The sequence below is a fragment of the Hyperoodon ampullatus genome (assembly GCF_949752795.1).
Source record: "Hyperoodon ampullatus genome assembly, chromosome: 10".
Lineage (NCBI taxonomy): Eukaryota > Metazoa > Chordata > Mammalia > Artiodactyla > Ziphiidae > Hyperoodon > Hyperoodon ampullatus.
The window spans coordinates 61,994,022-62,010,931 of record NC_136923.1 but is presented as its reverse complement, the minus strand read 5'-3'; the positions used below and the strand labels follow the sequence as shown (position 1 = coordinate 62,010,931).

The 16,910-nt window shown below is 40.0% G+C and overlaps 1 protein-coding gene across 2 annotated transcripts; it reads right to left on the bottom strand.

The window, feature by feature from the left end:
* Nucleotides 1–2,289: 2,289 nt before the first annotated feature.
* Nucleotides 2,290–16,589, bottom strand: RAB23 (RAB23, member RAS oncogene family; the record flags this gene model as incomplete). Of its 2 annotated transcripts, XM_079712987.1 has the most annotated exons (6): nt 2,290–2,429; nt 4,348–4,440; nt 5,495–5,577; nt 7,534–7,690; nt 13,833–13,918; nt 16,435–16,589. In XM_079712987.1, the coding sequence occupies 6 exons, from the start codon at nt 16,587–16,589 to the stop codon at nt 2,290–2,292; spliced, it is 714 nt and encodes a 237-aa protein (XP_079569113.1). The 2 variants fall into 2 exon arrangements, with proteins under 2 accessions (XP_079569113.1, XP_079569114.1); XM_079712988.1 differs by lacking the exon at nt 4,348–4,440.
* Nucleotides 16,590–16,910: the final 321 nt, after the last annotated feature.

Genomic DNA, 16,910 nt, shown 5'->3' with positions numbered 1-16,910 from the left:
AGCTATTACTGCACAAATGCACAACGTCCCGGGGTCTTAGTATTTCTTCAGCATCCATGACTCATTAGAAATTAGTAGTTATTTAAAAGAATTAAAGGCCTCAAGGTGAAAGAATATAATGTCAATTTTGAAGGTTTTTAGAATTGAGAAAGTATTTAACATATTACTTGTGGCTGATTTTTAGGCCTACTTAATTATTTAAAATGACTAATTATGGTCAGGTAAAATACAGAATTGCAAATTAAAAATACAAATGTGTAACAAAGATCTCTCTTCAGTTCTTGTTTAAAAAAAAAGGACAAAACTAAATACGTAAAATTATATTACAAATATCAGGGGAACTGCAACCATCATCAGATTTTTTTAATATAGAAAAATAACAAACTTTTACCCACACACATTTAATTAATGTGAAATAGAACTACAGCATTTTATGTAACGTGATTTTTCTGCTACTAAAGACTATTTGACGCAAAATATATTTTGTGCAAAAATTAAAGGGACTGTATTTCCAGAGAGTAGAAAAGGGAATCACTAGCGGGTACCCATTGTTAGGAACAGAGTTTTTCCCCAACACCTATCCCACTGCCAGCAATGGGAGTGGTGACAACTGGTGACATAAAAATAAACATATTACTTTGAAATAGATAATGCCAGATTATTTCAATATTATGAAAAGCAAACCTTCACTCCTGACCACTTAAAGACATGCCCTACAAAATTCTATTATGTTTTCAACATTAATCTGGACAGGGGATGAGGGTGGTGCAGATGGAAGACTTAAAAAAAAAAAGAACGAGAGAGAAAAAACAAAAGGAATATATAAAACATTATGCATTTAGTAGAAATAATGAAAAATGACTTTGACACATTTTCCAAGAAAAGTTATTTTTACATATATTTAAATCCTGTAAAAACCAGGTATATTGCAAGGGGTTAAAAACAAGTCATTGATGAATGATAATCAGTTTTACCAGAGTTCATGCAATTAATGATCTGAGTTGGAAAGCTACTGTCCCAAGTCACAAAATGTATGCTCTGCCACATGATTACATGTTAAAATCACTTATTAAAAGAAATTATTTTGCATTTAGTGCTGACAGAGCTCTTGAGAAAGTGCTATACAAACTGAAGTTTATAGAAATTTTTAAATGATAATCTCAAAATACCATACAAAAAATGTGTAAACAAGAAGATGCTTTAGAGTTGCAGGGCATTATAAAATCTGTAATGTGGTTTAAGACAAAAGATCACCTCTTGTGTATTTAAAAAAATTGTTAGCATAATCCTAAAAGTTCAGGATTGCGTTGTCAACAGCAAAAGGCACTAGGTACAGGGCGGCCACGCTGCACAGGGCGGGGGTCCTGCAGCCGCCAGCTCGAGCCCGCCATGCATGTGCAGGGAGATGAAAAGATTCCGCACGCAACCAGTGCCACCTGGGAGGGGCTCTAGCACTAAGACACTCTTTCATCTACTCTGTCAGAGAGGAAAACTGCTTTTAAAAGAGATTATCAACAGTATAAATTCTGGTAAAGCACTGAAAATTAGGTATGGTATTTTTGGCACAAAAGCATTTTTTAAATCTGAGCTCATTTTGCAAAATATCTGTCTAGAATTTCTCATTTGAAAATAGAAACTTGTAACATACACATAAATGTGTAAATGGTTTCATGAATGAATGAGTTAGAGTCTATGTTTCCTTAAACACTGCACACACCTTCTGTTTACTCCAGAACCAGGGATCTGCGTGCGCACGTACCTCCACATTCCACATCTACAGATATTGCACGAGTAACATTGCCGAAGTACATACTAATGCAGTCTGGCAAGATTAGGGTTCGCCTTTCAATATTATTCTTTTCAGTATTCAGATTCAATACTACTTCCTAGAAAAGCTAGATGACCAATTTCAGAGAAAGAACTGTTGCTATCTTTCCTTGACCCATAATATTAAAATCTGTACCAGTATATTTAGGCATTTTATTTACGTTTTCCAGCATTTCAAATTCAGCAAAACCTGTTTTTGATGTTTCTTATAGCATTCCTTCAAAAACAGGAGAAGCTTCGTCTAATGTAAAAAAATTAAAATAAGTCCAGAGGGCAGTAATTTTTCCACCAGGGATCTTGCTCCACTCTGAAAAGCACTGCAGAGCAGTGCTATCTGTTTACGTCTGTCAGCTTTCAGAGAACCATTAGGTGCAAAGTCTGCGAAAAAATTGTGTAACATACCGTGACAGCTGGATGTATCTTACTGCACAATACAATTAATTTCTTCCTCCCTGAAGCGTTTTAGGGTATGCTACAGCTGCTAAAAGGATTTCGGTTTTTCTTGGTCCTCTGTCTGTTGGGTCTGAGGTTGATGACATCTCCACCATTAAGGGTACTTGAATTCTGACCCAAGTGACCCCCAGCAGACGTGCTGAAGACACCTGGATAAGTTGAGGGAAAACACAGAGGTTAACACTAACGGACCTCAGGGTCACCTACTGCAGACTGTGCACCCAGCTTCTTAGTAAATCAGCAACATATGCAAGTATTTACAGTTTTAAGCTTTTGTTTTCATTTCATTTATTTTTAATAGCCAGTACACAGGGTTCAAAGTTCAAAGGGAACCAAAGGGGTCACAGTGAAGTCTCTCACCCACCCCAGCCCCTCGCCTAAGGCACACGAGTTTAGAGTTCTCACGCATCCCTGCAGTGATGTGGTACACACATGTAGGCTGAAGTGCACATATGGTCTTCTTTCCTCCCTTTGTGTGCTTCTCTACACACTCTTTTCACTAACAATCTAGTTTTGAAATTTTAAATCTGTAAATATGATAATTTTAATAACTTCACTTACTAATTTTACATCATAGAACTTCCTCAACAGTACCTGCCTGTAGTTAACAACAGAATTTGTGATATGTTGATAAAGATACTGCGTATATAAGAGCCGGTAGTGATGTCAGATGTTCCTATCCAGGCTAAAACAACAGCAAAATGGTCTGCAGATACTCAAAGTGATGAGCAGACAAAAGGGATGAACTAAAGAAAAACTTTCAACTGTTAGAGTTTTCATTTTGAACAATGTTGGTTCTAAGATGTAATCTCCAGTTTATGGGCTATTTATCGTCCACGATACACAAGACTCTGGGCCAGAGATACTATGAGCAACACAAAGACTACTAAGACTGATTCCTGCCCCCAAGAAGCTTACAATCTGATGAGTGAGGTGAGGCACTACAAACAGGCAGTGATGCTACAGGACACTCTATGTTAAGTGTCATAAAAGAGACAAGATCCCACAGATGGTTCAAAGGAAGGGTCAACCACACCTAATTCATAAGAAAGGACAAACTACACGGAGGGACTGGACCCCTGGCAATGCCCTGCACTCAGGTCTCTGTTCATTTAAGAGAAGTGAAGGCTGTGCTTCAGCCAGACAGATAGCCGAGAGCTTTCTCCATAGACCTTGAGGGATGCACAGTTCTCAACAGAAGGTGGGAAGGGGAGGCTATTCTTAACGGAAGAGCCAAAATGAGCAAAGGGATGAGTAAGACAGCCCTAGGCAGGCTCAAGAAACAGCGGGCCCTGTGGTGGAACCATAAACAGGGTACATTACAAAAGTGGGGCACGAGGCCGCACAGGAAGGATGGACCAAACTGTCTTTAAATGCTGGGATAAAGAAAGCCTGCATTGAATGTGTTCCACAACCAGAATCTATCAAAGGGCCTTAATCAGCAGACTGGAGGGAGACAGGGTGGGCCCAGGAGACCAGACCAGACAACGGCTTATCACAACTGCCCTGTCGTTTCTCAGAGCATGTGAGGTGTCTGACAGTAGGAACATATGCAATAAAAAGGGCAAAGTAAGAAACGTTAAAACAGGCCAAGAAAATGCTGTGTGTGTGTGTGTGTGTGTGTGTAGTGAGGAGTGGGGTGCAGGCAGGAGGTCCTTAGGACAGAGGACCGGCGCCCATCCTCCCAGAAGCCATGGCCAAAAGTAAGACGCGGACAGGTGCTTCCTGTTCTCCAGGAAATACTAAACTCTGCTGGCATCTCATGTTAAAAATCAGGATGGGTGCTCAGCAAGGTGGCAGGAAAGGGAAGAGGTGCGGAGATGGTGCAAGTGTCAAGTCAGAGAAACAAGTGTTCAAAAAGAACAGACCTTTAGAAAATTCATCAGTTAAAAAATCTTTTAACTCAATATACCTTTTAGTGAGAGCTGCTACTACTAAAGTTAATAATCACTCATCTCTCGCTTTCCAGTCACACTGTACTTTAAAAAAACCCAGTAAATATGATAATAATGAATGGAAAATAAATTTACCAGGTAAACATGGGGCTAAAACTTCCTGGGTACTTACCAATTTTGTTACTACTTGAATGCATTGATTCAGGATCCTCAGCTATCTGTTGTTTAAGCTTTTGAACATATTTTTCAGCCAAATATTTAAAAACTGGAATGAAAACAAAACCAAAAACCTTGCCAGGTCAGTATAATTATGCATGTAAAACCTGTTCTTTCACATCACTTACTATAATATTTATACTTACAAAACAAATTTAAAATTATGGTTAGAAGTATACAATCTAGTTGAAAAAATTCAACTTCTAAAAATTATCTGAGTAATACCTAATTACAATGGTAATACTAATAAATATATACTGGCATTTTATTAGTAAAGAAATAAAATATTACTTGTAGTCACTGGCTCTTTAGTTTTAAGTACCTGAATAGTGACTAATATTCAGCAACACAAAGCTGACTCAGTCTTAAAAAGACTCTTTCTTTAGCTGAAAACCACTATTCAGGGGACACTGAAGCAACAGCTGAGCTGCAATCTAAAAAAATGAGCAGCAATTCCGGAATGAGAAAAATAACCACCATCTCTCTCTAATCTCACTTTCTTAAACTAGGACACTATTAAACAAGTTTAGGTCACTGTAACTACCTAGTGGGGTGTCCACTGCTGCGGGGTTCTAACGTGGCAATTTTAGAAGGTATGCTTGAAAAACACACACACATAGCCAGTTGTATTTTTAAAGATAAAAAACAAAACAAGGGCTTCCCTGGTGGCGCAGTGGTTGAGCGTCCGCCTGCCGATGCAGGGGATACGGGTTCGTGCCCCGGTCCGGGAGGATCCCACATGCCGCGGAGTGGCTGGGCCCGTGAGCCATGGCCGCTGGGCCTGTGCGTCCGGAGCCTGCGCTCCACAACGGGAGAGGCCACAACAGTGAGAGGCCCACGTACCACAAAAAAAAAAAAAAAAAAAACAAAACAAAACAAAAGCCCACCGGAGTTTTGCTGTAGAGTAACAACTATTCAAAGACATTAGTAAATAATCAAGGACTCAAACTCAGAGCAGCATCAGCCTTTAAACTTTACTTAATGATACATGACAAAGAGAAAATTCTATTCTCGTTACAAATACGATTTCTAAACAACAAAAATAAAAGGCATAAGAAGAATAAACAAACTTCCTGCTGTTAACTGTTAAGAAGGCACTTTACCTTCCGTCACGTTCAGATCCTCCTTCACTGAAGTCCTGTAGAATCTCAGCTTCAACTTTTTTGCCAGTGCCTCAGCTTCCTCACTACACATCAATTTGAAAAAAATGCATGTAAAGGTACTTTCTGAGAACTTGTTTTATTACATTTACTGCATACAGCCTGAGGACGGCGGTCAGCCCTTCCAGAACAGGTGAGAGCTACACTCAGTGCTTGAGCAGGATTTTCAACTGTCACTGCTCTTGGGGGGGTAAACACCAGCCATCTCACTGTAACTGCAAGACACTTTTCTATAAAGTCACTTACTCTAGCCTTAAAATGACTAAATGTCACTTTTCTTTATATACTACTTTAATTTTCTCTCTTCGGTTATTAAAAACACCTGAATTTAATTACACTCTGAAAGTCTTATACTGCATTACCTATTTTACTCTTATTGGCTACAAAACTACTTTGCTGCCAAAGCCGAAGTCAGTATATTGATGTGTCTAGAACAGTGGACTCCTAATTTTAGTTTCATTGTGACTCCCAATTCTCTAAAATATTTCCCAATGATTCTACCATACGCCTCCCCTCCCCCACTGTAATCAAGTTGGTCTGTGTCATCAATGACATACATAAGTGATGGCGTGTGACTTTGAGACTCCTCATAAGAGGCACTGTGGTTTCCACCTTGCCCCCTCTGGGATCACGTGCCTGGGGAAGCGGCTGCCACACGCTGAGGACACTTGCAGCCCGAAGGAGAGGCCACCTGCCCATGGCCAAGCGAGGGTGCCATCCCGGAAGCAGACCCCCCCAGCCCCAGTCAAAAGCCTTCCTGTGACCACAGGCCCCGGCAACATATTCACAGCAACCTCATGAAAACCCAGAACCAAGCCACCCAGCTAAGCCACTCCTAAATTCCTGACCCACAAAAACTGTGACATAATAAATGTTTGTTGTTTTAAACTACTAAGTTTTGGGCTAATCTGTTATACAGCATCAGACAACTAATACAAGAACTTATAAAAAAAATAAGGTAAACACCAAGTATTCTCAAAGCCAGCAAAACGTTAATAATGCAGTAAGCAAATACTTATACAGAGAAATTATCTGGATGCCAAACTCTGTTCACAAACGTGAGCATAATGGTTCTGGGTATACAAAACAATACGAATCTGAACTGCTTACCTATTTAAACTCATCAACATACTTATGCTAGATATTAAAACATCTAGGGATGTTTTCCTTCTTAAATTTACTTATTTATTTATTTTTGGCTGCATTGGGTCTTTGTTGCTGCACGCAGGCTTTTTCTAGTTGCGGTGAGCGGGGGCTACGCTTTGTTGCGGTGCGCGGGCTTCTCATTGCGGTGGCTTCTCTTTGTTGTAGAGCATGGGCTCTAGACATGCAGGCTCAGTAGTTGTGGCGCACGGGCTTAGTTGCTCCGCAACATGTGGGATCTTCCCGGACCAGGGATCGAACCCGTGTCCCCTGCACTGACGGGCAGATTCTTAACCACTGCGCCACCAGGGAAGTTCTGGGATGTTTCTCTTAACATTCTTACTCTGTCTAGATTTGACTTCACATGAGGAGTTGGATTTGAGCTGCAAGGACCTGGAATTCTAAAAGGGCTTTCAAAACGTACTCCTTTAATTTTCTTTACTACTGATTCAGTGTGAACTTTTTTTTTTTTTTTTTTTGCGGTATGTGGGCCTCTCACTGTTGTGGCCTCTCCCGCCGCGGAGCACAGGCTCCGGACACGCAGGCCCAATGGCCATGGCTCACGGGCCAAGCCGCTCCGCGGCATGTGGGATCCTCCCAGACCGGGGCACGAACCCGCGTCCCCTGCATCGGCAGGCGGACTCTCAACCACTGCGCCACCAGGGAAGCCCAGTGTGAACTTTTTTAACCCAAACCAATCACACAATAGCTCACAGAAATTTTTAAGTATAAGGCAGTCTTTTTAAAAACTTTCCTAAATTTTGTAAGTGTATGCAAAAACTAAAATAGGTTTTAGCTTTACAGAATTACAGCCACCCCCTCAACAGTAGCCACCTTACTTCTTTATACAAGAGTCATCAAGGAGATCGATCTTGTTTTGTACAAGTACAGTTGGTATATCTCCAACTTCAGCCACCACCTTCTCTCTCCAACTGGAAATAGCTTCAAAAGATTCCCTGTCTGTGGTGGAAAATACAAGCACACAAGCCTGGGCTCCTGTAAATTCACAAAATAAAAATGTTATTTACATTAATGAAACAATCCTATGCAGGGTGAGGGAAACTTTTACATATTCAAAACAATTTTTATGTAAATAAATGTTGAACTCATCTTTGTAGCACTGCTTTTTTTTTTTAATTTAATTTATTTTATTTTTGGATGTGTTGGGTCTTCGTTGCTGCGCGGGCTGTTCTCTAGTTGCAGTGTGCGGGGGCTACTCTTCATTGTGGTGTGCAGGCTTCTCATTGCAGTGGCTTCTCCTGTTGTGGAACACAGGCTCTAGGCGCGCGGGCTTCAGTAGTTGTGGCTCACGGGCTCTAGAGCGCAGGCTCAGTAGTTGTGACACACGGGCTTGGTTGCTCCGTGGCATGTGGGATCTTCCCTGACCAAGACTCGAACCCGTGCCTCCTTCATTGGCAGCTGGATTCTTAACCACTGTGCCACCAGGGCAGCCCTATTTTTTAACATTTAAACTCTATTTTCTAATTCAAAGAACCAATTTTTACGAAGAATAGTGGTTCTCAAATTTGTGCAAGTGCCAAAGTACCCTCAAAATTATTCACATTCCTTGTGGAACACCACAAAATACTGATATATTTAATAACACTGTAAAAGCCAGAGAGAACAGTAAACTAGGCATGAATGACAGAGTTGCTGAGTTCTTCTCTTTAATATCTGTCACCTGCTTCTTAATTTCTTTTGGCACAGATTTAAGAAAAGTCTATGAGAGAAAAAATCATAATTTTCTCATTCTATTTACTTATTTTAAAAAATCTATATTATTTTATTTTAGTAGCAGAATACCATCAATGCTAAAGAATGTAATTTAGGAACCAGTGCCAAGAGTAAAATATTTATATATAGTAGAGAGGAAAAGAGTTTAATTTAGTTTTTCACCCTCTTTAACTGCATAATTCCCATACCATACTCGCAATATTTTAACTATCAACTATCACATTAGGTTGATAATATCCCATTTTAAAAATAAGCATCAACCTTCTGGAAGAGGGTTTTTACCAATGATTTGCTGTTGAATCAGGCAGCACAGTGACAAAAACAGGTGAGAAGAGAAAATCGCCCTGGAGTCAAGAGGGTTCCTCACTGCTACTTCTTCCTTCCAGATAGCCCAGGTGTAAGAGTTTCCTACTAAGACTCAAGACACACATACCTGGGCTACCTAAGACACTCTAGGGCCAAAAAAGGTTTGTTTATCACCTGAGGGAATATGGTAGAAACCCAAAGAACAATTAATGAAGGAAAAAACCAGCAGTTCACTATGACTGTAAAAGCAGAGGCTTCTCTCCTCTAGAACAGGCTTTGGACCAAAGAATAAATTAATTATGCAAAACTGAGGGGTGGGGGACAGGCAGATTGACAGACACAGCCTGAGACTTGCTCAGAATTGAAGGAGAAGTAAAACTGAAGAGATCACACTAGCATATTGGACAACAAATTTATATTTACTTGAACTCTAACATTTACTTAAACTACAAATAAAACATTATTTAATCATACTTTAAGAAACTTTTTTGGGGACCTCCCTGGCGGTCCAGTGGTTAAGACTCTGCCTTCCAATGCAGGGGGTGCGGGTTCGATCCCTGGTTGGGGAGCTAAGATCCCACATACCTCGGGGCCAAAAAACCAAAAACATAAAACAGAAGCACTATTGTAACAAATTCAATAAAGCCTTTAAAAAACGGTCCACATTGGGCTTCCCTGGTGGCGCAGTGGTTGAGAGTCCGCCTGCCGATGCAGGGGACATGGGTTTGTGCCCCGGTCCGGGAGGATCCCACATGCCGCGGAGCAGCTAGGCCCGTGAGCCATGGCCGCTGAGCCTGCGCGTCCGGAGCCTGTGCTCCGCAACGGGAGAGGCCACAGCAGTGAGAGGCCCGCGTACCGCAAAACAAAACAAAACAAAAACAACCAACAAAAAAAAACTAAGCAGATGGTGCCAGAGATACGGGCAGTAAGAATGATTAACTAAGAAAAGCACAATTTTGTTTAAAAAATCAAGGAGCAAAGGATAAAAGAAAAAGTCTGTCCATAAAACCCAAAATTATTTAGTGGAGGACTGGGTAGAGAGACCACACTGGGCGGGGTGGGCCACAGTGCCCTCTGAGGAGGAGGAGGAGGAGGGACCTGGATTCAGTTAAGCCACCAGGGAGGTGAGCACGGTACCCCCTCCCCCAACAGGTGCCCTGTGTGTTCCCCGCCCCGACCCTCCAGCACAGGCTGCAGGGGGCGCTCTGCTCTTCTGCCAGGGGTGGTCTAGCACACCCCCTAAGGAGACTGGATGCCTGGGGAGGGGTGAGGGGGGATAAAAACCTCAGCTTCCCTGGGGTGGGGTCACCCGGAGGCGCATCTCCCCGCCTGCAGTAGTAACTGGCTCATTACTGCACCCTTTATGCACGGTTCTCCCTTCTTTCCCTGGCCTCTCACTTCTACATCCCACACCCACCCAGCTGTGTGTGTGTGCGTGTGGGGGGAGGTGTAAAATGACCCTAAAAAAATAATAAAGTAAATTAAAATCACCCCACACTGCTCTCCCTTCTTTTTCTTCCTTGGACCCCTAGCTCTGTGTTTGTACCAGCCATTTTGGGGAAAGTTGTTTTAATTTCTCTGTTGTTAATAGTGAAAGGCAGCTAGTGTTTTCTACCCATATATTTTACAAAGACCTTTATTTTCCTACTATTCAATCTTCCTTCAATACTACCTACCCTAAAAATTGCACCATTGGAAAAGTTTCTTCATTATCATAGATAACAGTAAGTCACCCATAAATGGATCACTTCTAACAGTTAATAAACTACCTCACTTGTCCATGCATCAGAAATACAGAGCTCTGAATAAATTTTTGGTGTCAATGATAAGATCACCAATAGCAAGTATTTATTCCTCCTTAATAAGATCATTCCAAAAAAGTCACTATATTTTAATGCAATTCAGAAAATACTCTCCAAGACACATAATGTGCAGAGAGTAATTCTATCCTCAAATCACTGACAGATCCTACAAGATGGTCTGTAGGCTGGTCCTGAGTGTGGCCGACAGCAGCATCAGTGCCACCTGGGAGGCTGTAGAAATGCAGACTCTCGGAGCCACCCACAGATCTACAAATTCAGTCTGCATTTTAATGAGCTCCCCAGGGGATTGCTGTGCACAGTCAAGTTTAAGAAACACTGCTCTAGCGAACACTGGCAAAGGCTTTAAAAATACTATTATAGATACTACTCAGGATTTAAAATGCTGTCCCTTATTCTTTTTGACATTCTATACAATCTAAAGCACATAAATTATTCAATGAACCAATCTGTCACAGATTCCATGCTCACATAATTTCAAAACAAACCTCAGACTTGCATAGTCTAATTCTGTTGTTCCTTAATTCTTGCATTTATAACTTATAACTAGCTTCTTGTCCAGAGCTGTTTCATTTCCAACAATTTATATTCATTTATATTTGTGAAAAAAAATTATTTTTTAAGAAAATAGGGCTTCCCTGGTGGCGCAGTGGTTGGGAGTCCGCCTGCCGATGCAGGGGACACGGGTTCGTGCCCCGGTCCGGGAGGATCCCGTGTGCGCAGAGCAGCTGGGCCTGTGGGCCATGGCCGCTGAGCCTGTGCGTCCGGAGCCTGTGCTCCACAACGGGAGAGGCCGCAGCAGTGAGAGGCCCATGTACAGCAAAAAAAAAAAAAAAAAAAAGAAAATAAGGGTTTCCTTCTACTTATGTGTATGATATCAAATAATAGGTCTCAAGTCTATAACCTAATTTACATATACTTAGAAGCATTTTTTTTCTGAGAACCAAGTCTCAGTAAAAAACTGTAATAAAAATCTACTTCATGTTGTATGTAACTTTCTGTACTAAGTACAGTTTCTACTGCCTAGGGTGGACTTTCTTAAGGGTTTAACAGGAGTCATCTGGGCTCCCAAAGGCTTCCTAATATGATCTGTGCTCTGTTCTAACCTACCGATAAGGAGATCATGTTTCCACATGTCTCACTGTACAATTAAGCCAGCATTCTAAGAACATAACGATGCCTTGGAGCAATGGTCTTGCTATAATAGGTCTTTTAAATGAATTACAAAAAATTTTTTCTTTTTTAAATATAATTTTTATGCATCTTGAATAACACATTTTTAGGACATAAGTCGGTCGTAATTTTATAAGGCATAGTGTTTCTATCACTAAATCTCTATCTTAACTCATTCTGCCCACCTTACCTTTTCTTCCTACTCTTTATTTAATTATATCATCTGAATCTATATTAGTAGCAGATATTACCTGGTGCCTAGCTGCCATCCAGTGCCCTGTCCCCAAGAACACCTCTCCCCCTCTGTACAATAGCCTATGGTTTAGGCAGCTAAACTTCCCTCTGCCTTGGGGGAGCCCCAAGTGTGCCAAGCCCATTAGGGCAATCACCTTCCTCTGACTACTCACTGTAATCTGGTCAAAGGTGGTCTAATCAGGTAAAAGCTCTGGACTTTTGGTCCACTGTTGTGGGAAGTAACCCTCGGTCCCCAAGAATGTGAACAAAAAGCACTGTCGATGGTAGCAAACTTGCAGACAAGAGGAAAATCAGCATGAAGAGGAACCCCACACAGGGAGGCGGCCAGCCAGGAGAATCAGCAAGGTTACAGTCCCAACAAACCACAAATGAAAGCTACTCCCAGTAACAAGTCAACAGACGCTAAATAAGTCGGTTTGAAATTGCTTTTCTGCTGTCAGCAACCAAAAGCACTCTGATAGAACCTCAAAAAAAAAAAAAAAAAAAGCATATAAGTCCAATATGCCATTTCTCAAATTCATGTAACATTGCCACTGTTTGTTCCTTAATTCAAATAGGGATGTGAGGGAAAAAGCTGAAGCTTAAGACCTGTCTCAGTATCCACCCTCTTTGCCATTTTAACATAGTTGGCTAAAAAACGTTACATTTTAAAAAAAACTTTTAACAGATCTATTTATACACTTAAGATTGCTTTAAGTTAAAATGTTAAACACAGGGAAATCAATGCTATTTAAAGCCTTTTAGTCCAAATGAACCAAAGTGAAAAGAAATTTGAACATCACCCATATAAATTAAGATGTAAATACTAACAATTATGGGCTCTCTTTTTAGTTTCTGGCAAAGAATGTTTTTTGTAAACATATGAAAGAGAAACGGTATGATTCATGGACATCTAACAAGTTAAAACAAGAAGTCTGCAACAAACTGGATGAGTCAAGTTAAAAAAATTAGAAGATAATAATGTTGAACAAAGTCTTATGGCAGTGGATATTAAAATATGTTTAGCTACCTGGTCTTTTTCTTTAAACTAGGAACCCAAATGAGCTACTTAACTGTACAGTTCCAACGTTTTCTCCTTTTTATTCATATACGAATCAAATCATTTTGACATTTGACCAGTTTTGTCTTTTTTTAAGTTAAACTTTATTTTGAGATAATTGTAGACTCACACAGTTTTGTCCTTTTAAATTAGAGAGACATAATGATAATACTTTCTCCAAAAATAACCATACTAGTTAAAAAGTAATACTGCCACATCACATTGTCAAAAGCTTAAAAAGAAATAACCCAACCTATTTTTTTCCACACAAAAAGAACATATGTTTTAGGCTGAGAATTTAGAGAAGAAAGCTAGGTAGGTAAAAAGAGGAATTTCCCCCACAGTTTATTTAGTCTTAGATCCTATCATTGTAGCTCTTCCTTTTCACAGGTATCTCATACTTCCCTGAACTCGTAAAGCCTAGAGAAGGCTTTACCCACATTAAATATCATAACAAAATGCCATCTTGTCTGCCAGGGCTTTACTTTTTCTTATGTTAGTTTCCACTCTGACTATGTAGTCATTTCCCTGGAGTCAGAGAAGACTTTTCACAACTTCTGACTTATTAGGTCTGGGAATGCCTATATGAGTCATGTAATTCTAAGGCAGAAATAAACAGTCTATAGCACAGAGTATTATTTACCACCCAACAAGATCTTTAGAAGAATAATAGCCTGGGGTTTTAAAAAATACTTTGGAATTAATTTAAATATTCTTAAAGAGAAATCCTTCTATGGGAAACAAGAAAAGCAAAGTTCTTTGTTCAGCTAAAAGAACATGTCAAAACAAACTAAAGGCACCCATGATTTACCTCGATAGTACGCCTTTGTTATTGCATCAAACTCCTCTTGACCTGCGGTATCCCATAACATGAGCCTGACGTCTTCATCATTAACTCTGAAACAAGAGATGAATGTATTTCATATGCAAAGGAAATGTCTTTATTTTTCAAATCTGGAGGTATTAAAACTACATTGTTGGGCTTCCCTGGTGGTGCAGTGATTAAGAATCCACCTGCCGATGCAGGGGACACGGGTTCGAGTCCTGATCCGGGAAGATCCCACATGCCGCAGAGCAACTAAGCCCGTGTGCCACAACTACTGAAGCCCGTGCGCCTAGAATCCGTGCTCCACAACAAGAGAAGCGACCACAATGAGAAGCCCGCGCATCGCAACAAAGAGTAGCCCCTGCTCACCACAACTAGAGAAAACCCACGTACAGCAACGAAGACCCAACGCAGCCAAAAATAAATAAACAAATAAATAAATTGATTTACTTACTTATTTTAAAAAAACAACTACATTGCTGGTTTCACTCTGAAAAAGTCTGAGTGCTTTTAAATGCTGATACCATTACCAACAGTGCGAGTAAAGGGTGAAAGACACTCCCCTAAAGCTGTAATTTTACACGATTTGGATTTATCTGTCATGTTTTTTCCTTCAACCACAGTCACAGATAGTGGTGGCTCTAACACTAGTATCCGAGGGGTCCACGCCTGAGGATTCAACCAACTGCGGATAGAAAATATTTGGAAAAAAAATTCTAGAAAGTTCCAAAAAGCAGAACTTGAATTTACTATGTGCCTGGCAACTATTTACACAGCATTTACATTATATTAGATATTATAAGTAATCTGGAGATGATTGAAAGTCTATGGGAGCACGTGTGTAGGTTAAATGCAAATACTATGCCATTTTATACAAGGGACTGAGTGCCCTTGGACGCTGGTGTCCGTGGGATCCTGGACACCCAGGGTCAGCTGTCCTGGGAAAGGGTTCCCTTAGGTCAGTGCTTGCCCTCCTCCTGCTACCCTATTCTAATGGGGGAGAATAGTAAGAAAGGAAAGAAGCAGCTTACTGCTTGGTTGCCCTTTAACCCCCAAATTAACTCTGTTCTGTCACACCTGTTGTCTTATTCGTAGGTAGTAGTTCTGTTCTACAGAGTCACTGCCAACACTGAATTAGCAAATCCTGAACCATTCCTCGGAGGGAAAATACCAGGCGGGTGAGGTGCCTGTGAGCCCCTGGTTACAATTTCATCAACTGATCAATATATAACCTTGTTTTTTGCATTGTTCTGTTTAAACACACCTTATTTAACATACACTGTTGATTCATTAACATTGAACCCATGGCCAACAGTACTATAACTGGTGCCTGAACGAAGCTTATCTAATACATGTGTTTTCTCCATAAGGCACGTCACAGCTCACCAGACGGCACTTCAGCTCTCGGCTTGGGGCCATTTTAAACAGCAAAACTACCAATAAAAAGCACAAAAATGTGGCACAAAAACAGAACATGAAAAGGCCACTCATGTACGGTATGAGAGATGAAACAAAAACGCAGTGGGTCGCCTTGTTCAACCTCAGCCGGACGTGTGTGTATAAGTGACTCAAATTTTTTGCTGCTCTGTGCATGTCCACAAATGACCACCAGAGTACTGGGAGTACTAAGTCTGGGGTCACAAATAAATTTTAGCAAGCAGTGAATTTGCAAATATGAAATCCACAAATAATGAGAAGTAACTGCATACTTAAAATATAAATATGGAATCTATGAATAATAAGGGTCAACTGTATACTTAAAATATTAATTTGGTCCAGATAGCAAGTGCAAAAAATAAACATCATCAAGATTTAAAATGAATCCCCTTAAAATATCTAAGAAAGGAAGCAAATAGAGAAGTATTTTTAAAAAGAGGGTAACAGAATACAGATTATAAATTCAACAATCTTTAAAACAATGAACACAATTATCTTTGATGCTAGTGTCTGGGATAGTTAAATCAGATTTGTTTAATGTTTCTCCTACAATTTAAAATATCCTTAAAAGTTCTCAGGACTAATGACAAAAAGTGTTACTTTGATGTGTTTTAGAATCCAATTGGATTTCCTTTTCACAGGAGTATTTAATCCTCTCAAATCTTTCTCTTATTTCTTTAAAGTAAAAACAAATGATTAATTCCTAACTTCTATATGCCCAGTTTTAAAAAGAGAAGAGACATTTTACACAAACAGATCCCATAATATAAGAGATGAAAATTATTCTGTGAGACAGGTAACTTTCCTTCCAAATAAAATAGTGGACAGAAATCTCAGTAGAATCAAGCATCAGTTTGTGTTTAAGAAGTGCCCAGGGTGCCACCAATAAATATAAAACAGATGTAAGACAGAAAAAGAGAGAAGGGAGAAGTGTAGGAAAAAAAAGAAGAAAAAATGAGAGAGGAAGGGAAGAGATGGGGGAAGGGGAAAAAAGAAGACGAAGACACACAAAGGAGTGAATAACTGAAAACCCGCTGCCACTAGATGCCTAGCCTTGGATTGTATTGTACTCAGTTACTATTATTCTGAGCAAACTCTTGGACACAGCTCACATATCAAAACCAAGAGGATAAAACGGCCAAGTACATACTGTATCTGTCGCTCCAAAAAATCAACTCCAATGGTTTTCTTGTAGTCTTTTGTAAAAATGCCTTTGCAATACCGCTGAATCATACTTGATTTTCCAACTGCGCCATTCCCTACCACCACCATCTTGATGGCCACTTCCATATCTTCCTCCAACATTTTTGGAGTTGAAAAGGTTTCTGTGCCAAATTTAATTCCAGGTGATCCGATCTTCTCTCTCAAATCTGTGGTTTAAAATGAAGTTATTTTTTCATGACATAAAAACTATATAAAATAAAATAAGCTATAATTGTTTTATCAAGAAATAATCATAATGAACTGTAAGAATTTTTTTCCGTGATGAAGGCCCTCTCCCCACCCTGTTCAGATAATGTAAATTCCTTGAAAAGAGAGACAATAATACCATTCACTTTTGCATCCTTAACAAAAGCAGAATGTATGACTTCCAGGTACCAACAAATGCCTAGATTACATAGTTCT